This window comes from Egretta garzetta, unplaced genomic scaffold (assembly GCF_000687185.1).
Source record: "Egretta garzetta isolate BGI_Z169 unplaced genomic scaffold, ASM68718v1 scaffold656, whole genome shotgun sequence".
NCBI classification, from domain to species: Eukaryota; Metazoa; Chordata; class Aves; order Pelecaniformes; family Ardeidae; genus Egretta; species Egretta garzetta.
In genome coordinates, this window is record NW_009259968.1 from 1,091,812 (window position 1) to 1,116,096 (window position 24,285).

At 38.5% G+C, this 24,285-nt stretch overlaps 1 protein-coding gene across 1 annotated transcript in view; it reads right to left on the reverse strand.

Annotated features, from left to right (window-relative positions):
* The window catches only part of CNTN1 (contactin 1), an 88,158-nt gene extending 72,341 nt beyond the window's left edge, over positions 1-15,817 (reverse strand). The window contains exons 1-2 of the mRNA XM_035895771.1: positions 15,706-15,817; positions 49-178 (exon numbers count right to left, since the gene is read on the reverse strand). Of these exons, the coding sequence (XP_035751664.1) occupies positions 49-178; positions 15,706-15,817 (242 nt within the window). The remainder of the gene's footprint in view (positions 1-48; positions 179-15,705) is intronic.
* Positions 15,818-24,285: the final 8,468 nt, after the last annotated feature.

The window sequence follows — 24,285 nt, forward strand, 5'->3', positions numbered from 1 at the left end:
GTCCTTCTTTCAGTGTAAAAGAGGATAAAAAAAGCTGAGAGAGGTTACCTGTAAGTAGGAAAAGGAATTGCTCGAGCCCTGCAGTTCATTGAAACTTGTCCATCTGAAGATTCTTCTGGGTAGATGGTATCAATAGGTTGCTCCTCAAAAACAGGTCCATAACCTTTGTTTCCTTCCTCTGAAAAATGAAGTTTGAAATGAATCACTCTTTAATTAGTAGGCAAACTGAAGATTAATTTACATCACCCCTTCCGCATTCAAAATGTGAAGGCTAAACAGTGAGCCCTGCAAAATCAAGTTTTATATGCATCAACAAAACCAAAGCAGTACGGTAATAGAAGTTCTGGCTTTCCTTCACTGACTCCTGCTTCATTTCTGCCCTCTGAGAACAGAAGTAATTTAAACTATGTTCCTGTAAAACTACCTTCTCTGCCTTCTCCACTGACATCATCAATCATTTGATGAAGATAATTATGAATTGAATATATGCCATTTAGGAATGCAGTGAGACTAACTTATTTCACAGAGGCCAACAAATTCTCATCAAAGAGGTCCAGATGCAAAACAACTATCCAAATATTAAGTGTTTCTTACCTTATAACCTAATCACCTCCATTTTTTTTTTTTAATTTGGAAAGGATCTTCATTGCATCAGACAAAATAAAACTAATGCTGAAGATCACAGCTGAAAATTACATTTTTTTCCAGAACATATTTCTATCATTCCCTTCATGCTTAGGTATATGTATATATTAACTCTCCTTCAAATTAAAATTTTAAAAAAGCCCCACATCAAAAATAATTTATGTTTGTAAAGTAAAGCACTTAAAGGTGAATAAACGTCAAACAGTTTTGACAACAGACTATATTGTAATCTTTATCCTCTGTTTGCTGATGCTGCTGTAAAGGTTGCAGGCTCTCCCCGTACGAGCTGCGTTCCCTTTATCTCCTCCAAGCGTACAAGACTGCTCTTTGGGGTCTGTAAAAGCAAGACTAGGAGCAAAGGTGGAACACTATGGGAAAATTCTGCTCCGTTTTTTTCTGTGAAAATGGCAAATGTGCACCCTAGGTACAGAATGGCACTGTGAGAAGATGGGGCATGCTCAGTATAGATAAAATTTTTAGACAACACAGCTGTCTAGTTGTCAGAGGTCTCTACTGAGATTGAACTGACAGTATGGACACTTGTAAGCAAACACATGGGAAAAGCAAAGTAATACATGACTGCTACCAGGTTCAGTTTGCATTCAATCATTCTAGCTTAAAAATTTCCAAAAGCAATGGTTAAGGATGGAAGAATCCTAACATTTTGCAACAGTACCTGTACTGCCCATAAAAAATCTGCTACATGTCTTGTAATGCTGCATTTAAAAAATCTTCGCAGGTCAAGACATAAACTGGCAATGTCATAATCAAGTCATGTTTTTGTTCTGATCCCCTTAAAATTGTCATTGGTTTCTAAACATTTTAGACTAAATTAAGCAGGTTTTATAAAACCTAAGAGAGACGGAAGAATCTATTTATATAACTAAAGAATGTAAATTATGTTGGCATTAAAATATCATATATATATATAAAACAATGCTTATGCAGATATCTTTTTTATTGTTCCTAAATTCCTTACTCATAGATAGACACTGGATTACAACACTAGCAGAAAACTGGTTACAGATAAAAAATAAGTTTCCTTCCAGTTCAAGTTTGGGAGAAAAATAAATCACCATTTCCCTTAGGGACAGGAGCAGGACCAGAAGGCACTGTTATGCTGCTGCAAGTATGGTCAGGCAAATTCATTTTTAAAAACTAATCCATGTAATGAGAAGAGAAGCCTTTCAAAGAAGCAAAGAAGAGTAACTAGAAAGAAAAGCAGAGCTTTTGAAAAAAGGACTGCTTTCTTTGATATTTTAAAGCACAACACTATGTAAAAATCTACATACTGCTCGATCAAAAGAAGAAGTAATTTCAGACTGAAAAGGCAAGAATCACGTATTTGCTCAGAGCCTGGAATGACCGAGCTACAAACCCGGCAGCAGTTTCTGTGGGGTTCTTAAATATGAAGGCAGAATAACGACGGCCCCTAGCAGCAAATAGCCATATCATATGCAGCTGACTCTTTGAATCTTCGGACTCAAATGATGTTACAGACCACTTAGGCATTTCATGGCATGCATTCTTAATGCTGCCAGCACTATTCACTAGACCGAGTTGAACGTCTGTTTCTCACACCTACCAAGTATGCTTTATAATGGCACTTCTGCTGCAAGCTATTATGGACCTGGTTTCAGACGTCTGGCTGAGCAGAAAAAGATGCGCAGACTGCATGTCAGGTGTGGCAACCAACAAACCTTTCATTCTCAGTCGTAAACTGCATGTGGACCAGTGATATGCATCAGAATGGGGGGGAAAAGAGAAGAGAAAGGGTTTGTGAAAAGATCAGCAAGAAATGTCCACACTTTAAGTGAAGTACCATGCCTGTTTGACTAAGTTTGGAGAGTGAGGAAGGGCAGAGTAAGAGTACAAGGAAAAAGATGAGTTGATTGAAGTTGTACCTAAAAGAAAAAGGGGAGAAGTCAAAGTAGCGAAAAGAAGAAGGAAATTGGATGCATTAGATAAACTGAGGATGAGAAGAAAAGCACATTTCATCTGATCTGGTCCTGCTTCAGACAAGAGGATGGACTCCATGGCTTCTCAAACACCCTTTTACTGCCCTATTTTCTGTGTACATTTCTTGTGATTTGTATTTTTAATTGGAGCAAAAGTTATCATCTAATTATTTTTATTTGAGATATTCTTCAGTGAATTCTGCAAATGAGATCCAGACTTTTCAACAGTGTATTAGGGATGTACTAGGAAATCTTTGCAAAGGTCAAGAGAATCTCTGAACGGCTGATGAGATCAAGGCTCCCATGTAAGAACCGATGCTGCTGGAAGGTGGCCCTGTCACCTCTTCTCCAGGCGATACTCTCCAGCTGGGCAGTGTCATTCTTCCCCCAGGTGTTCCTGCAACACCTCTCATGCTTGTCTGACTTTTTAGGTGGCTGCTGAAGCTAAAGAGAGTGGACATCTATGCACTTCCAGCTTTCTGGGTTAGATTTCTGCCAGTTTAGCGAGGTGATTTTGTTCACTGATGAAGACCTATGCCGGTGCAAAGGGTGAGTAAGAGCAGGGGTAATAGGCTTCCACCTTTTGAGTGGAAAAAAGTTGTCTTATTAACTGAACCATCTGAAGTCTTATTAATTGAACCACTGCCTAAGTAAGATAGATACATCTGAAAGCCTTATCACTACTTGCTGATGAGCTACAAAATTATATTAGTACACCTTTATGTCCCTGCACAAGCCTGTGAGAGACCGTAATATAAAATATCCAACACATTCAGAGACAAGACACCAAAAGGATGTCTGAAAATAACAATCAGAAACCACCCGAGGCAGTCATTTTCAAGTCATCTCAAGAAATGTCATAAGACAGAAAAGAAAGGCACAACAGAAAGGCTTATTCAGTGCATCCCAACTCTATATACTTAATTCAGGAAATGTCCAACTTTTCCGTAGAAATCTGTTTTTTAAAAAGTGAACTAGCCTTCAAATGACTTAATTTTGCATGGTCAACACTACTGTAAGTACGTAAAGACAAAGAGGTTTTTCAGCCCATTATACACTCCCTGTTGTATTACTTAGGTCATAAAAATAAAAACAAATCAGCAGCTGATCATCCTTCTATCAGTCCTGCATGGATCTCCCTTCATTTCATATCTTTCCATGTCCTAACCACACTCAAATGGTTTTGCAGCCTCTATGTGCCCTGCTCCTGGTTCTCCCTCTTATGTCCATCTCCAATTTGATAAGGAAATTACGCTTATCTATAAATATAAAGGTAATGCAAAACTTTTCAATATAGCCACCACATAGATCCACTTCTTATGTCTTATTTCCAAAAGCCTAATCACTGTCTGATATTGTTAGAGTATATTTCATTAGTTCAGTATTTATTTTCATAATATAATTCTATATAAATGTATTAATTCTATGTATTGCTGTAACTAAACTGACACTAATTTAATCATGTCAGGTAAATTTGGCATAAATTTAACAACACAGAAGACAAATTCTGACTTGATTTTTGAAAGACGAATGACTTCAGCAAAGCTGCCCTGGATGTAAGTCACTGTAACATTAGTAGGAAGAAGGGAAGGGACTGATTTATTAACTTCCAAATGCAGTTACTGTACATTAAAAATACCCTAAATTAACCAAGTAACTTTCCAGCTTAGTTTACAGGTCTTCATTCAAAAACACATTTAGGGAAATACTGTTCATGACACTAGAGGGTTTCTTTAAGTGTCTTTTATATGTGCTTGCTGCAGATAGGAAAAAGGTTGAGTATGGATGGAGAGAGTATGGTCACTTGGTTAGTTTGGGATTTGAGATCAGGAGCCTGAGATGTGGAGAAAATACATGGTAAGAGCATCCCAGGGATGAAGCCTGGGACACTGAAAAAGGGAGGAAGTAGGGCTTGTAGCGATAGGACAAGGGGTAATGGTTTTAAACTAAAGGAGAGTAGATTCAGACTAGATATAAGGAAGAAATTTTTTACAAAGAGAGTGGTGAAAGACTGGAACAGGTTGCTCAGAGAAGTGGTAGATGCCTCATCCCTGGAATCATTCAAGGCCAGGTTGCACGGGATGCTGAGTAACCTGATCCAGTTGAAGATGTCCCTGCTCATTGCAGGGGTGGTGGGCTAGATGGCCTCTTAAAGGTCCCTTCCAACCCAAACCATTCTATGATTCTATGATTGTAAGTAAGACTTCGTAATTTATTTTAGCAAATCTTTTCCAATGTCTAACAATGCTTATGATTAGAAAAGATTTTTCTTTTTATCATGTAAATCTTAGTATCCAAAGATCTTTTTGGATTTTTTTGGACCTTTTTGTTGAACTTTCTGATTTTACTAAAAGTTCTCATATTAGATCTGAGTTTCATCCTGTGGTATTTTACCTGCCTTTTGTGTCTTTCCTCTTGTTAGTAAGAAATAGTGAAGAAAAAATTGCACCAAGAGTATTTGCACACAACCAGTCATCTTGCTCTTCATGTACAATGGAAGTCTTTAAACATAAATAGATTATTTACATTCTACAAGGTATTAAGCAACTATGCCAACCTGTTAGTACCACAGACAGTATAAAATCTTGAACTCAAAACATCAATTTCAGTGGGCTGGAGTGCTGAACAAATTATTCCTCTGTCAAGAGACAGCAGGGTTAGTTTGCTTGTTTCAACACCAGTTATCCAAATCACTTTCAGACAAGTCTATTTATTTTATTATCAGCTAATTTAGTCCTTACATGCATCTAATTTATTTTGAAAATCGATTTTACTCATAGATTAAGGATAATGTCACGAAGTAAAGCTGCTTATAATTATAGGAACTGGTGTGTGTGTGAGCACAACCAGAAAGGCAAGTTAAAAATATGTAGTTTACTAAAGACTTTGTGATTTTTTTTTTTGTTTATAGGAGAAAACAGCAGTTCTTGGGCTCATTTTTTCCAATAGGGAAAATTAAATAAAACCTAACCGTTTACTTTTGTCTTACTCATTCTCAGCTGCAGACTGCATGTATCGCATATGTTTTTTAGGGGTTGTTTTATAGTATGTGTGGCAAATCATGGAACATAAAATGCTTTAAAAGGCTTTTCTTATAGATAACCCGGATTTGCAGCACTACGGTATCTCAAACCTTAATGAGATGACATAGAGGAGATAAAGTTCAATAAATGAAGTTATAGAAAGAATAGTAATTCCTTCTTTCTTCTCTTTTTTTACTTAGTCTACTCTCTTGTGTACTGTAAATTCAAAATGAAACATTTAAGTGTGGGATTTATCTCACGTGATTTTAAAAGCTAGGGATTTTGTCTAAACTAGTCGTACGGACTTTCTTCAGAGGGGTCAGACAAGCATTTCCAGCAGGTTATTTGGATATCCTATTCCCTCTTCAGCAACTGCAGAGAAAGCTGAAACCTACATCACATACCTCACCCTTAGACAGCTAAAATAAAGCGCAACGAATCTTCCCATAAGAGAGTCTGGATTTACCTGACTGTCGCTGTGCAACATGACCCGGAGCCTCTCATCTGAGCCCAGTGGCCAAATCCTACTCCTGGCACTGAACCCAGAACCCAAGCCTCCTCCTGGAGCTGAACCTTCTGGAGTAGCTGTAGCACCACCACTAGCAACAATAGGAACAGTAACAGCAATTTCTCTCCCATTTCTTCAAGTGTTAAGATTCAGGAGGGAGGGTACAATGATGGCACAGCCCACTCCCACAACTGATGAGGGACCTGTTATTATAGACCCGGTTTCACTTGTTTTGCAGCAGCATCCAAAAACCTGTGTGGAAGGTCAGGGAGCACATGGTCAGGAAGTACTAAGAAAACAGTCCTTGCCCTAAAGAAATTATTATTCCACTCCAGTGCAGCCCCAGACGTGCAACTGCACTTTCTGCTTCTTACTTGTTCTGCAGGGCTCAGATACTCAAAGAACACAGAGAAGAGCAAGCACAAAGAAATACTATTGTCCTTACACCTTCACATATCCAAAGACAACAGTGCATGTGTTTTCTTAGACAAAATTAATAACCTGTAGTGGATGTCACAGAAATACACATTTTTTTTCCATGAACCTTATGCAGAAATGTATTGAAATAGTGATTTTATCAATATACATAGGAACATTTTTTTCCATGATACCAGATAACTCATCAGTTCCTTTTCCAAACTTTCCAAGTATTTTTTTGATGCAATACCACTACATATCATTTACTGACAGCACAGATGCTACATCTGGATCTATAAGTAATAAATCTCAAGGTGTAGGTTTAATCTATGAAGTTCCTGGCGATAAAACTACTGTCTCTTTGGGTATCTGCCTTCATAAGACTGTAAAGTCAGGAGAGCTTCTCTATATCTATTTATGAAGCAGAATTTAGTGCTCAGATTAAATATGACATCAGATATGAAAAATGGGTATGTGTGAAGCTGAAGACAGCTCGTGAGTTCAGCAATTTCCTATTTTATAATAGAGTCGCGAAAATGCTAACCCCGGGCAGCTGGCACATCGTGGCTGAAGTAAGGCATCTTGCTCATGCTGTAGAACTTCATTTAACAGTCAGACTCATCACCACCACCACCAATTTTTAATGACTCCTTCTAGGTTCAATCATGTGCTTCTCTTTTTTTTATCAGTTCTACACTTGGATAGCTTCAGAGGGTTAGGGAATTCCTGGATCGGCACCAACGAGGTGCCAATTGGCTGCTGAGACTTGGCTGCTGGTGCACTGTTTTCCAGGACACCAGGTTAAAAGAGCAGCACAGCACACCCAGAACAGTACATTTCCTCTGACTTTCGTTGCTACATTCGGCAGTGGGAATCATAAAGCTGAGATGTATCACACAGGCCGAGAAGGAAAGATCTGATGATCTTAATCAGGACTTCTGTATCACATGGCACTAAATTAGGAAAAGGGAAAAAAAGACCACTACGTTTACTGGTAGACACAGCTACTAACAATTACACATTACTTCACAGTTAAAATTGAACAACTATCCTAAATCAAATATATCTGTTTTCTTCTGCTTATGGACAGTTGCCACAAGAACAAAGGGAGTTACTTTATACCTGATCTGAGACGTTATTTTGTAGGGAACCTGAAATGGATCATGCCTGCAATTTATTTAATTCAATTATTTGTACAGGCTGATACCTGTCTTTTCAATATACTCATTCTCACATTTTGTATAATCAATTCTCAATCTAATCTGAGTACAGAAAAGTTGAAGAAAACAGAAAATTCCCAAAGAGAATAGTATACTGTAATCTTACTGTTAGTCTTTTACAACCATGTCTCTCAAAGACAGGTCACTAAATCATGTTAGGACACCTGGCATCATTCTGTCTTCATATGGCTAGTATGAGAATAAGCAAAAATGTTATAAGTTAACATTTACTCTCACTTTCTAATTTGATATACTGATTTCAAGCACATCTTCATTTTCTACGTTCTTTACAAGATAGACCTTTTCATGTTGGCTAATAGGGTAGTTATAATCTATATTTCATGCAGGAGATGTGGAATATTCTTCACTTAGGAGTAAAAATAATCTTTTAACTTTTTCCTTATTTACAAAGTTATTAATGCTTTATCAAGTTTTTAAAAAGTTATATATAGAATCATAGAATCACTTTGGTTGGAAAAGACCTTTGAGATCATCAAGTCCAACCTTTAACCTAACCCTGCCATCCCACCACTAAATCATGTCCCTAAGCACCTCATCTATCCTTCTTTTAAATACCTCCAGGGATGAGGACTCGACCACCTCCCTGGGCAGCCCATTCCAGAGCCTGACAACCCTTTCAGTGAAGAAGTTTTTCCTAATGTCTATATTTCAAGTGATTAATCAGAAATGGTGGATATACAGTTATGTGGCAATTCATTGGGAAAGTATATTTAATGGGAAGTCAAATGTAAGATCAAGTCACTTTACTTGAATGATTCATATGCTGTGAATCATGTGCAAGAGATTTTTAATGGATGTCCATTTGTATATTCGCCTTATTTGTCCTAAAGTGTCTTTAATCTCACTAAACCCTTAAATTAAGCCACAAAAAAATAGGCAAGTAATTGAATCTTAACAAGGGAAACAGCTGATTAAACAAAATGGAGCAAGCATTCCCTTAACCAGTGCTTAGAGCACTCAGGCTTCCGGAAGGGCTCCCAGATCCAGCACCATTTAAAAGGCACTTTACCTAGGAGGAACAACTTGCACGTGTCAAACAGAACAACATTAGTGTGTAAGGTACCATATGCAAAACAAACAGAGGAAATGATGATGGGTATTACTGAAATACAGTGAAGGGCTGGCAGTAAAACACATGGGGCTATATAAGCCTATGAATCCATATGTTCAGAAACTACAGTGGATATATCCTAAGGCTCTAACCCTGCAAACACTTCAGTACATGCATTTAATTCCATAGTAAAACAATCCCAAGCTCCAAGACCAGAAGACCAAACCTCCAGATACGAGAAGGGAGTGTTGAAAAATAAAGGGAGAAAGCTTTGAATGTGTTCAAGACCCACAGATTGCATACCTTAACAAACAAATTACCATTTTACTTTAAAAAAGAAAAGGCAAAACAGCATGAATTTTCCTTTCAGAATGTCTGTGAATAAATCGATTCATTTTGAAGACAATTGTAAGAAGGTTAGTAGTAGTTTCTGATGGATAAACACTTAATAATTTCACTGTAATGAAAATATACTTCCAACAGAAGATGGTAATTACTAAGAGATGGTACAAGAGCTTCTGCTGGAAATATTAAGAACTTTAACTTCATCTTTAAGAAGGGTAAAATGGTAATACTGTTTGCTTAAAGCAAATAATAATGAGACAGCATTGATTTAAGATCATTAAAGGCCTCATATTCTTTCAGGAACTCAACCCATCACAAAATTTAAGCACATATGTTGAGCCAAATTAAGCAGCTTACTTATGAACGCAATGTTAAGCAAGTGTTCAAGTCCTCTGCTGGATTAAGAATCAACTGTATTCTAAAAACACCAGAAACTGACGTGAATATCAATAGCAAAACACAGTGAGAAGTTTTCCAAAGGTCAGTGTCAGAAAGAACCTAAAACAGGTGGAAAACCTTCAGATCCCATCACTCCCACTGTGCACCGATACAATATAATTTTAATTAGCATCTTTATTTTTCTAATGAGCCTTCTTCTTCTCTTTCTGTTCCTGATTCCTGTACACCTCTATTTCCCTTGCCAAAGGCGGCTGCTCCACACAGTCATTTGGTATCACTCTCATCAGTGATGACACTGTTGTATCCTGTTACATATTTTTACATGAGAGAGGGACAAAAATCTGTTGACACAGCACATGGCTAGATTAACCTTGAGCGCTAATGGAAGCTGAACAGAAGAGCCATGGACTCATTCGTTATCTTAACTATCCCCAAGTTGGCAGGCTCCGTGTCAGCATTGCAAGCCTAGAAACCATTTGATATTTAGAAGTAGATCTTGCACTGTTTTCAGTATGTCACAGAAATGAGGACCTACTAGTATCTGAGAAGCTTGTGCTCAGAAACAAGATGGTCTGGGAATGAGCCAAAAGATCTCTACCAGGCTCACAGGAAGCTAAAAAAGACACTTCCAGGTTTCTGAGCATTACCATCACAAAACACATTATGATTATTTATTTAGAAATGTCAGACACTCTGCAGTAGCATGAAATGGTCTTCTAAGATCTAAGCAGGGACAAGACAGACACAGTAAACAGGTATTAAGTACATTTGTCCACTTCATATTCTAGAAGAAAATGCACCTCTCTCTTTAGCAATTGTGAATAATGCTGTATGTCATGGTAAAAAGCTTTAAATAATGTAGATTCTGGCCCTCAGTTCATAACATGTATTTTTGAACCTACTGTTCCAGAGAAGACCCAAGCTATAAATAATTTAAAGTTTGAGGGTTGGATTTTTATTTTTTTTTTACTTCTTTCATAACCAAGTGGGAAAAGTTGCACTTGGTACTCATGGGAAGCTTATGTGCTGAAGCAGTAACGTGTTCATGTCCGCAAAATTTATGATTGTAGCATTATGTGGTCTAAAAAGATTCTGTCATCCTGACGGAGAAGAGGTACCAGTGTAAGCCAGCAAGATGCTAAAGGGACACAGTTTCCAAGAACCTGTCAGCACTCAAACAGAAAAAGTAACCGCTCAAGCAGTCCCACATCCCATTACATGAAAGGGTTAGATTGTCTATGGGAAGGCTGCCTCTACTTTTCTGGACCGAAAAGAGCAGGAGAGTATCGTATACGTGCCAGTAAGTCCTTGAAGAGCTGTGTAGTTAATTATGTAGTTTATCCTTTACAGCAAGTTTCAAGCTCCAACCCTTGGCAAAGCAAGTTTCTCCACTTATGCCTAAGAATGACAGGGTACAGTTTGCTTGTCTTCTCACACTGCCAAGAGGAATCCCAAATGATACCTATTACAGTACTTTTAAACATACCCACATTTGCCTATCAGATACTTAAATCATTTAGGTGATTCTTTCTTAAAAACACAAGTGTTACTTCAAAAGTGACTTAAGAGCCTGATGTGCTGATCTCATGGGAAAGCCAGCGCTCAGCAATTAGGAATGAAGGTAAAGTGCAGTGGTTACTCTGCAGAGTCTCCCCACACAAGCCTTCCAAGTGCGTATGAAATACCAGCAATGTACTCAGAAATTCAGCACGCTGTCTAATCGCATCCTCGTGTACATACAAAAATAACTGCCCTGCCCTGAGGAACCCTGTGTATTACTGGCTTTCTGGCTTTACCATCTTTCACTGAAGCTTGGGGTCCTCGTGATTTTTGAAAATAAGGCATTATGTTCCCTAAATAGCAGAAGTGCTTTTGACACTTTACATCAAAAATGGACTATCGGCTCATTTTGCACAAACCAAAATAGTCGCTAGAGTGAGGAGCTGCCTTTTGAGGCCTGATGATCTGACCCAAACTCAGGTACTGCCTGGCTCTGCACTAGGATTAGAAACAAATTTTCAGAGGAACAAAGTAACATTTTTTGCTATTGATTCCTCTTATAGCCAAATGTAATCAAGTATTCATTAAGCACGAGAAAATACAGGGCCTTTGCAGATTTTAATTAGTCTTTTGGAGGAAGAAACAAAACAAGCCTGTTGCTGAAACAGACTCTTAATTCTTTGGTGCAAGGTTATTATCCCAAGTGAAGATACACTTTGGTTCATTGATTTATATGGGATGCGCTAGATGAAAGGAAAGTCTAAAATTCAGACTTAGCAACAGGATATCAATTTAACAGGAAGTCAGAGGCAACTTAGAAGTATGTTGGCGAGAGCCCAGGTGTCAGGGGAAAGAGGAGAAGAGTCAAATATTACCAGTAATAGGCATGAAATAACTTTTTTGGCAGAGGACTGACAATCATCACAATGTTCCCTGAGGAGTGATTTGCTGCTCTCATTTGCCTTGCACTGCTCAAAGTGCACTCTGAAAAGCAACCCTTATTATAACTGTCTGTTCTATCAGTAAGTGAAAGACCAGATTACTTACGGCTTTTTCATCAATTTATATCTGCAAGACTACATTTCAAGCACTAAATTTACCTGGAAAAATAAATATCGCCCCTGTCTCATTGCAGAAGATGATCCCTGCCTAAGCTTCCGATGCACTGATTCGTGTAATGTTTGCGTCCCTTCAGTCAAGTAAGTGCACATTCCCCACTGATGGGAAATGGCCCGTCATTGTAAGAATTCTCAACTTCTGCTGTGATTACTGCTAAACAGAACTGGCTAAAAATCACGGGGGTTATTCCAAGGCAAACTCCAAATTTCTAAAAAATATGTGTGTCAGTTTGGGAAGAAAAAATCTATTTTATTTTCTGTAGCAGGGAAAGATCTATTTGGAAACAGGTAAAAATCCTTAGCTTACAGAGTGTCACAATAACTGTCACCTTTTCAGGCCAAATTCTGATAATTTCAAGTCAGTGCAGCTTTCAGGTTTTCAGCTTCCTAGCTCCTTGTTTCCCAAATACTTCTAGCAGGTAATCCTGGAAGCTCTCAAAGCTCAATCAAAAGCATGAATTCTCAATACTTTCAGGCTTCTTGATAATGTGGAACTTGGGACAGACCATATGGTGAGACATCTCACAGGACATTGACCCTGGGAGGCTACCAGTTTCCTGGCTCCAGAGCAGCTAACATAGTAGGTCTGTTTAGGAGCCACGGGTTGCTAAAGCCTTGACTGGTGGAGCCAGAGTCACAGATTGGTTTGCCCAAAGAGAGTTTACATGGTCAAACCACCTTGACCTGTGGGTCCAGCACCACAGGAGGCAAGGTGAGACAAATATACTTCCAAAGAAACCCCGTATTTGTTAAAAAGTGCTAAAGCAACTTTTTAATATTCTGCTTTCACCCTCTGCTCCCAGCATACTTGTCCCTTCACTCTGGTCCTTGGTCTGTCTTGTTATTGAAATGAGAACTCGTGATCTTTACTCAGAAAACATCCCACATTCTCCATTACTGTTGACATTGCCGGCACTCCCCTTGATAGTATCACGTGTGCAAGAACACCTCCTCCATCTTGAACTGATCACCCTAATTGTGCTCATGCTTTTTCTACAGTATCTGTCTTTCACTTTTTAACCATACTGTGAAAACTCCCAAGCAACCACTTATATTTTATCTTGGTTACTGCAGCTACTTATTTTCTAGTTTCCATAACATTTCCATTGCCAAGAAATACATTGACAGGAAAATTTGCTAAGACTAACTGCCAGCATCTCTAGCGCCCATTTGCAATGAGAAACCCTCCAGAAAGATGCAAGTGCTGGGACAGAGCAAAGACTGCAACATCAGATTTATATAATCCCAAACTGCGCCCTAATACCTAGCTGACAGAAGCAGACTTTCTCTCAATTCAAATGGGTATTTAATTATTTATGCAAAGTAGAGCAGGTCCAAGAGCGGAGCGTGTATGCTACTCAGCCTTGCAATAATGCACTGGAAATAACATTGTATAAGACTACAAATCTTCCACATTGGAGGATGGTGCCATATCTTTAGAGATGGTGGTAGCTCTCACCTTTGGCTTTTGATGAAAAATACAAGCAAGTCCTGGATTTATTCCATAACAGAAGATAAGTTATGCAGTTTGTCTGAACTGGAAACAGCACTACTAGAACCTGGCCGCATTCAAAACCCTACACATCAGTGTCTCCTGTTCTTCTTACAGGAATCACATCCTAACATAGCCAGTTACAGTCAAGTGAAAGATCAAATGAACATTGCTATGTCTATATCAATGCATACTCTAACTGCATGCAATATCATCATACCCATTTTTGTTCTTCCTATGTCACTTACTCATGACACTCGTAGCACACAATCTTCCCATGGCAATCTAAGGCACCCGCCAGGAGGTTCATTCTGTTGCCAAGATTTCTTGTTTCTGGGCACAACTGCAATGTGCATAATGCACAGGTAATAGCATTAATCATCTGGCCTTGTCCATCAAGAAAATAACCTAACGTTTGTTCTCAGTGATTGACTGTCTTTTATCAACCAATGTCCAGCACTTGCTTGGATGCTGCAGCTGGTGACTTTGTTTGATGTCACCATGTCCAGAGCGAAATCACATTTGTAACACTACTAATGGTAGTTCCTTTTTTTTTTTTTTTTTTCAGAAAAAGCCCGGTGTTAAATTAGTGATGAATTTCAGTTTTTAATTTTGGAGCCACCAGCAACCCTCATATCTTTACAAAGAAAATGCCCTTGAAACACGTAATAAATATATCATAAACATAAGATCACAACACTTTAAAGGCCTTGATTTTTATTAGGTATCAGTATATCTCCAGAAAACTCAGACATGGAGTAAAGAACTAAGTTCAAACCCTTTATAGAATAAAATAGTGTTCTCACTAAACCAAAAAGCTGCAAGCTATGGAGCAATTTCTTAAAGGCAATGAGCTTACCTCGCAATATTAATTAGATGTTTTTCACTCAATAATATAAACAATATGGTTTCATGACAGTGAAATTGAGGAGATGCCTGAAATGGTAGGACAGGTTAAGCAAGACTATGAACCGCCCGTTTCAGTTAGTGTCTCATCAATTACATAGAGAACCCAGAGAAACACAAGAATATTTTATGAAACACAGTAGAACTAACTTTATGAGTAACTTTCTCCTCAAAGTAGGGAAGGATCTACAACCTACCTTGAAAAAACCCAAATCATTAATAGACAATATTTGCACTTTTCAAACCTCAGTCAATATTTCATGTACAGACAACTTAATTATTCTGATTTTTACATGCTCAGATCTCAGTTCATGAAGTCTGTACATAAGCAAAATGTTTTCTTTCTTGAGAAAAGCTCACTTATGCTGGCAATCTATTTATTGATAGCAGCTAAAAAACAGCATTCATTTAAACTGGCATGGAATTCTGAAACAGGCTTTACAAATCTGAAAGTTGTTCAGAACAGCTGTAACAGTAACTAGATTTTAATTCTCAATTTTTACATTCCAAAGAGCTCCTTCCATCTCTTAGAACTGAACCAAAATTTCACTTACAAAAATCTCTGTAATTTCAGATATTAGAAATGTGACTCCTGAAAGTTTTAATATTCATGGTCCCATCTCTATTTATGAAATTTTTTTCCATTTGTAATTTCTAATTAAAGTCAGTATATGCAGCATTGCCCCACTGTATTACAAAAACTACCACTGTATTGCGCTGGTAAGATGCTGATTTTATGAATTTTAGATGGTGTCTATATAATATAATTTTGTGTTTAGTGCCTCTTCATGTGGGCATATTTCTGTTCTTCTCCTCATGTTGATCATCTGTGCACAAATAGGTGGTTGATATATATTTGTAATCTAGAGAAAAAATTAAAACACACAAAACCAAATCTGAAGTCCAGATCTGTATTTTGTCAAGCTTTTAATTATGGCATCCATTGTAGCAAACATGTATCCTTATAGCTTCATAATTCACATTTAGTAATTCATCGTATCTGCACAAATAAATTAAAGCCATGCAAATAGCATAATTGACCTTGAAATGCATAAAACTGACAACAGTTAGTCAAATGAATTAACATGGGAGGTCATTTTACCTGCCAGGGAGAAGACGAAACAGGGTGTAATAAGATGATAGATGAAGAGCCACATCGTTATCTTCTGTTCAGCGATCATCTCAAAAGGAATTGTGCCTTGCAACACCAGCATTCAGAAGGCTAAAAATACCTGATTAGAGAGAAAGAAAAAGGAGCGAATAATTCTGACATAAGGCTTCATCTCATATCACATTTGACTTGCCATGTTATCTGTCTAAACTGAATACTTAAGAGTTAATAATAAAAAATTAATAATAAAAAGATAAAGAGTCTTTTGTATAATAAACATGTTATCAAATTTCCTAGATCAAATTCATGACCTCTTTTATTCAGAGAGAACACTGTTTAAGAGTACTCAGATCTTCTGGTGGCAGTAAGCAATATGGTAAATGTTAATACTGAACATCCTCTTTTAGACTCATCTTCCTAACCCAAAACTTCTTAAACTAGATCTTCTCTCTGTGAACACTTCACATTATTAGAAATATTAAAATACCACATAGTTTGCAATAAAATAAGGGAAGTCCAGATTCTATTCTCCTTCATCTCAGTAAATACTACATTACAAGTAATGATTTCAAAGTCTGTAAAAAGAAAATTACAGTGAAACCAAAGTACATGAATCTCTTTCAGGATTCATCTATTTTGTCTAGTATATTACGCCTTTTAAACTTTAACATACAATTCATCATGCCCCAGAAAGGTGGTGTTCATTTTTGAGTTTCATTTTACATGTTGAATATAATCTTTATTGCAATGTCGTATTCAAAGTTTCCTCTTTTCCCTATGGGAGAAACTCTGCCTGTATATATACCAAGATCAAGCTAAAGAAACATGCAGCTTCTTTTGAATATTTTAAAATTTTAGATACCATTTTCCATAATATTTTACTTCTATACCATTTTTTACTTCTATACCATTTTTTACGTCTTTCAGTCAGAATATTTTGCTAGCTTTGTCTTCCAGGCTGGTGGCTGTTATCTATTTCTTTAGGGCAATGCGTCATCATGTTCGCAGTGTGCAATTTTCCATTTTGTTTAATGGATTTCTTGCTATGAATATATAAATGCATCCTTTACATCCATCACATCTTGTTCATACTTCTTCTCTTGATTGGTTCTGCTGTAGCACTGGTATAAGTTATGACCTTCACACAAAGCAAGGTTTCCAGCTTATCGCTGACAGGATATTGTGGTATCTCAGGCACATGCTGATATCATCCATTCCTCTCAGTATATTCATTCTGTTACTATTCCATAATAAAATATGCTTATACGTACTTGAATACCCTTCAGTAACATGCATCCTAGGACATGCTGCGTGCTAATATAGCATTGTCACTTTTTGCAAGATGTCACCTTGACGCCTCTGTTTCCCAGCTTCCCATGCCAAGTACTGATGGCTCTGATAGCGGCTTCTACCTTTTACCAAGACTCTTGCTCTTTCGAGGTCAAATTTTTTCCTAAATTGTTTCCAAAAGCCAAATTTTTTAGATCTTGTTCTGAAACTGCCCTGTTTCCCACCTCCAACACCAAGAAACGGGCCCTTAGGAATTTGAAAGCACATGTACAAACATACCCGACTCCCTAAGCACGCTTGGGATAAATGCTGCTCGGATTGTGAGAGAGCCCCCGGCTTGAGCAGCTGCCAGACAGGCCTGTCTCAGTGAGTGTGTCTCAAGTCTCTCCCTGAAGGGGCTAGGACCACATCTCAGCCACTGGGCCCCTCCTCCTCAGAATAACGCTCGGAAAATGTTTATTTGAATGCACCTCAGGTAGTGAGCTTTCCTTAGGTGAGAGTTTTGTGGGGTGTTTTATTAAACTCATAGTGTAGGAAAACGGCAAGAAATAGCACAAGAGAATCTTTCTGGCTCAGAAATTACAGAAGCTGTTAAACTTCACATTCCTCCTTTTTTTTTTAGCAGATGAAGTCTTTAACAAACAGGTCAAAACTGTATTAGCTGCCATGACCCTAAAATCATGGCTGTTACATGAAAACAATCCTCAGCAAAACACATACAAGAGGTAAGCAGTGATCCCCAGAACTGAGATTTATTTAGAAATATTCCCTGGAAAAGGCCCTTAGGTTGGCAACAAATGCATATGCTTACTGTAGCTGGATCCAAGGGGAAGAACTTACTAAACATCTTTACCCTCCCGCTTCTGTTGGCACTAAAGTTTCTTCAGACTCTGCCACACGAAGGATATTCGCAACTATTTCAGGCACCTACCTTAAATGACCAAGGTATGAACTACTGTGTCTGTATGATACTTCCAAAAGACAGTGGTAGGCTACACCAACAAATGACTGTGTACTTTCCCAGGAACCATATCCTGGCTATGAAGCTTCTTGTGTTATGACACTGCCTCGCCCAGAACATGTATTTCCAAGTGACATGAGTTAAATTGCATAGTTACGCTGAAATAATGCACATAATTAAACAGCAGTGAAACGGGAACTCTGTTGGGAGCGATGGTAATTACACAGTAACTCACGATGATAATAACTGTGTTCAGATGTATTGATAGATGAAACTGTTAAGAGTAAACCTGTGTTCTCTCTCTGACATTACAGGCACCACTGCAGACAGAAGATCCCTCCTCCCACTCTTCTGCAGAATCCAGGTTTGATTTTGGAAAGTTACCTTGTCCTCTAGCTCTCCAAAAATTCCCTTCTGTTGGCTCAGGAAAAAATGGTTTGAACACTGGTTCAAACTACAGTAAATAAAAATTGTGTCAGTAAATGCTATAAATACCTCGTTTTATTCAGATGCAAAAATATCCACCCTGCCAGGATAAAATCCTTTCCTTGCTCTCACTTCTTTCGGCTGAGTGGGTTCTGTATATATGGCACATCCATCCCTCCTGATTTATCTCAGCTTGTGGACGAGAAGAGAGGCTGTTTCACATTGCTCTGCTGAATTTTGGCAGGACTGCCTGCTATGAGACGAGACGACACACGGGTTATCATCCGTATGCCTGAAGTAGGATGGCTGTACACGATGTTACCACCCAGACGCCCAAGGAGGAGCCCAGGCTTATTTGAGGCAGCAGCATTCGTGCTGGAGGCAGCACTGCGGGCTGCAATGCTCACGCGACATTATCTGCCGCCTCTTTTGCTCTCCAGCTCTCACCCTTTTTTCTTTGCAGAGTGAGAAGGATATTGTTGCCTGAGCAAAAATAATTCCTGAACAAAAGAAGAGTCATTAGTATGACTCGCTTTTCTCCCCTGTAAAAGCAGAGAGCGATTGCTTGCCTGGACATACTCCTTGTAGTCTGCACAGTATGCTATCCTTCTTTTTTCACAACAAAGCAAAATAATTCTGGCAAACGAGTAAGACATTTTTAAAATATGCAATAAATTGAGCAGGCACTTAACTGCAACTGTATCAAGTTTAATTACTAGCTAATGTTCATTAACACATTTAGGTCCCTTTTGACTGTTCAGTTTCCCAAAAGAGCCAGTCACCACTCGCAAGCTTTTGCTTTGCTAGATTCAAGAAAACTACCCCTGGTGAGCTGTCTGGAGTGCAATCCTCCCAAAGGAGGTGGGGGAAAACTGGGGCACTGGCTGCTGAATAGGAAGCATGTTCAATTTTGAACACAGGGACCTCCCACAATGCTTCTGGAGGCTTGCCGTGTCTCATGATGCTTCATTAGGATGAGAGGTGTTCCCAGGACACAAGGGGAGACCTACCTCTCTATACTACCCGGTTGTAAGGATTCTTTAATCTCTCAAAACGCACTTTAGGAAAATGTCTACATTTTCTTTCCTACTCTGTGTGGCTTTCTTCAGGTCTTCACCGCTATAAAAATACCCAGTGTTTTCCATCATTTCCCTACTTAATCCAAACAGGTAGATGACATCATCATTTTGCAAGGACATAAAGCATTCATAATGTAGACACAAAAAGAAATTACAAACAGCAGGTAATGGAAGTCAGCTGAGTAAAGATTGGGTAAAAGCAGTGTAAATAGGCTACAGGATCCACCAGATTTGAAATCAAGGAGTGGGAGTAGACAAGGGAAAGCGGAGCAACAGTGGGGGATGTTAGAGGGGTGAAGAGGAAGCAAAGAAACAGAACTCAGCATTACAGAGGGGAGGGGGATGTCATGTGGGACACGTAAGCGATGTGTGGGAGGTTGGAAGCAATAAACCAACCCAAAAGGGCAGTCAGAAAGAAAGGCAGTGAGGGAAAGCAATGGAGATGGAGATGCAGGTAGATGAAAGTGCATAGGGACTAGCAGTCACCTCTGCCAGTAAATCTCAACATTTAGCATGGCAAGATCTTCCCTGAACCTCCCTTGCTGAGGTTTTCAGCTTGGGAGCAGCGTGATCGCTGCATCAGCCCCCAACATCTGCTCAGGGCTCCTCTCAGGAACCCCAAGTGCTGAATGGGCGGAGAGGGGTCAAAGGAAAGCGTTTAGGAGCTCTGGCTTGGTACACTTAGCTAGGAGAGGTAAATCAAGATGCTTGTGACGATTCTCATTTCCTGATCTATTATGATAATTATATGCATTCAAGTTTTAGAATTGGTAGACATTCCATCCAGATTAGACTATAAATAGACACAACAATCTAGAAGAAATCTCTGGTTCTCCACCCTTTTTCAAAACATGAATATATATAATTGCAATAATTCACTAGTAAATTAACACAGTGGCAAGTTATAATCAAAGCCTTTTAGGAGCCACACAATACTTCAACCTAATCAGTGTTTTGTATTTGTTTTTACTTCAGGCTCTTTTAGTGATTTTAGTAAGTATCTAATTGTTCATTTTCTTCATTTTCTTAAAAGAGTTGGCATTTTTTGCTGTGGTAACTAACTCCTCATAAATCTTATTAGTTGCTCAGTATTTAGAATTACCAAGAAACTTTGGAGTTTAATAAAAAATAACAATGTGCATTGCATATTATTTATTGTATCACCCTTTGTCCTTTCCTACTATTTTGGTCTTTGCAATTTAATTTTGTGATCAACCAACAAGTTTTGGCATTCTAGGTTAGACTGTGCCATTAGAAGGGGCACTACATCTTACTCAAAAGTCTGCTTCTCAACCATCACCCACAACCCCTTGATTTAATTCTGAAACCAATACCTTAGCCACTGGTGTTCACTAGTCTTCTCTATTACCTGAAAGGTGATGACATTCAAGTTCCTTACCACTGCACAGATTCATCTCGTTACAGTGGTGTCCTGGTTTCGGCTGGGATAGAGCTAATTTTCTTCATAGTAGCTAGCATAGTGCTGTGTTTTGGATTTAGTACCAGAAGAATGTTGATAACACACTGATGTTTTTAGTTGTTGCTAAGCAGTACTCAGACTACTCAAGGACTTTTTGAGCTTCTCCTGCTCACCCAGGTGCATAACAAGCTGGGAGTACAGCACAGCTAGGACAGCTAACCCAAACTGACCAAAGGGCTATTCCATACCATAGAACGTCATGCTCGGGGGGGGTTAGTTAGTTCGGGCGGTCGGGCGGTCGCGGGGAGACTGCTCGCGGCTCGGGGAGACTGTGCGCGGCTCGGGGACTGCTCGCAGCTCGGGACGGGCTGGGCATCGGTCGGCGGGTGGTGAGCAATTGCGTTGTGCCTCATTCGTTTTGTATATTCTGTATATTCTGTTATCATTCTCATTATTACTATTATTATTTTCTCTTATTAAACTGTCTTTATCTCAGCCCTCAGCTCTAACCTTTTATTTTCTTTCCAATTCTCTCCCCCATCCCACTGAGGGAGAGGGGAGTGAGCGAGCGGCTGCGTGGTGCTGAGTTGCCAGCCGGGTTAAACCACGACAAGTGGTCTGGGATTACTTCAAGTAAACTTCCAAACCAGCCCTGCTCTTGTAGCACTGCTGCATCTACAGATTTTTGATGATAGCTGGCTATCTCTTAGAGCCCGAAAGTGGCTTTAGTTCCCTTCACAAAGGCTTGTAGAAACACTTCATTTCCTTTTGATCATCTTTGATTTCTGTAATTATACTCTTCGTTTTTGCCAGATTTGTTCAAGTGGAAACAGAACTTCAAATCCACTGCCCCCAGTACTGCCCACTGGCCCAAACAGTCTGTCACCAACAGTCGTGCTCCTAGTATTTGCTACATCATCCTCTTTAAAGAATATAGCTACTCCCTCCATTTCAAATGAATGAAAGCCAGCTAAGAGGCCCATCATTTTGATGGCCCAAAAATAAGATACTCTTCTTGAATGGAATTTACACTTTCAAGGACAACATGCAATAACATAACAAACAACCACAAGGTTGGTGCAAATAGCAATCTAATACCCAGCAATTACTAAAAAAATCTTTTTTACTGCTTACAGGTGCTAAACACATAAATAAATAAATAAATAAACCCAGGATCAGTTAAATATTTAGACAGGCTAAATTAATAAGTGATTCTATCACTAGTGGACAATTCAACCAGCTCAGTATTTTTGCTTAATAAACATTGACTTGGAAAAACGAAGAACTGATGCCTTGGAGGTGATGAGGACTCCAGGGTTGTTACAAGGCTTGGCCCAAGTTTCAGTGGGAAAGCTTAACTTTGGAGTGCAATACAAAATTTCCATTCTTTTACAAATATTTATAAATTTACTCTTTGTGCCTTCTTTTCCACTTAAACTCTCACGTCAATAGGCTTAAAAGAACTTATATCCTGGCACACTGATGATCCGCAATATACTCTGTCTCAGAGTTAATTTTTTTCTCCCCTCCCTGCCCCCTTCTTTGAAAGCTGTAGCTTCTCTCCAAGAATCAAGCACCAAAAAGACAATAAATCCCTTCTCTAGACTTGTTTTGAGCTATGCCTTCTGCACTTGAAAGCCTAGCAATTCTAGCACCTCTTCTACAAAGCAAGAAAACACAGCTCCTATAACAGGAACAAAACCATCAAATATATTGGCAGAAGATTGTTATAAGATACAGAAGGTACCAGGGATCTGAATGGCAACCTTACTGTTAGAAGATGTCTGTTTTCTGTGGCAATTTTCTAATGCACCATTTTTTCAAGTAGGACAACATGGTGGTAGTTAATCACACTGTGAATTTAACTCTCCTGCTTCCTTTATACTTACACATCAAAGAATTCAGGCCTCAAGGATCAGTAACTTCTTCAGTCAGTTGCTCAGTAGGCACTTTTGGGTTTTTGTGAGGCAATTAAGAAGCCCTATGGGACTTTGCTTGCCTGCTACATCATCCCATTTTCATTTTTTTCACACTTTGTTTTGGCTTTCTGTTATTTTGTCCTCTCAGATGGTTCATGCAACTAATGAGATGCCTTGTTTTTCTTATTTGTATCCACAGGTTCATTATGAATCAACATTAATTCTTTCCCCCTACAAGGGTTTTACAGAAGTCACACATCTATCTCATCTTGCAGTTAATCAACGACTATGTAATGAAGGGTCATTTAGTATTGCTATTATAAACATTATTTTAGGAAGGTTAGGCATCTTCTAATTTATGGTAAGATCATCAACTCAGCTTTACTGATAATTACAAATACAGTTTGGTTACTTTCCTTGAGTCACTGAGTCACAGGAATGGGTTTTTTTGAGATACCTTCAGTTAATGAAGTGTTGCTTAGCGGTACTTAAACACTGTCTTTAATCATCATGTCACCAGCAAAGGGTCAGGCAGCCAGTTCTCCAAGTCCCTATTCACACCGTTTGCTCTATCAGCAACTGGCTGTTCTTTCTCCTAGGGTAATAAATAAGAAAAAGATCACTTACTGCTGCCGTACCTCGCAAGCATTACTCACACTTTTCTGAAAGCATGCTGTAAGGGCTTTGCTGCTTAAAGATTGCCTGGTAAAAAATTCAGCAAACAAAAGTCAATAAACTTCCTGCCAAGCACCGAGCATCACGCAGAATAGCATACTACTCTGTTCCCATACTTAAAAGTAGCTTCCGTTTGTGTCTTAAAGCCTAATTAGTTTAACTGTGACTCCAAGATAACTAAACCCACCCAAGGCTCTAAAACCAGCACGAGAAGAAATCAGCCATTAATACAAATAAATATCCATTATTAAAACTGGGCTTTCTTTCATACGATAAAGAGGATTTTTTCGGTTACTTCGGCCAACAGCTGTCAAGGGACAAAACCCATTACCTTGTCCAGTAGAGTTAAGTGTATAACTGTTGTTATCTTTTGGAGTTTCAATTTTATTCAAGTTTATAAAAAAAAAAAAAAAAAGAACAGACTACTCAGAATATCATCTTGAAATTAAATCTTAAATAGATCTATTTCTAAGAAAAAAATCATTTCAGATTTCAGAAAAATGAAACAAGATTACAGGAAAATCTTTATCACACTCTTGGCATGCTCTCTCTGATTTTCACATTTTCTGGAACTTAGCAATACCCTGTTATTCATCAGTAAATGAAGATATGGGAATGAATCATGTGTATTCAATAAGTTCATAGCAGATGTATTTATATACATAAAAATTTAACAGTTTATCCATATAATCTGTAACTAAGGATACCCTATAACATACTTCCTATTGTACAACCAAAGACAAGCTCAGTAGGAAATTTCATCTTCAAACTGCATGTTTCCTAGCAACTCTCTTTAAATCA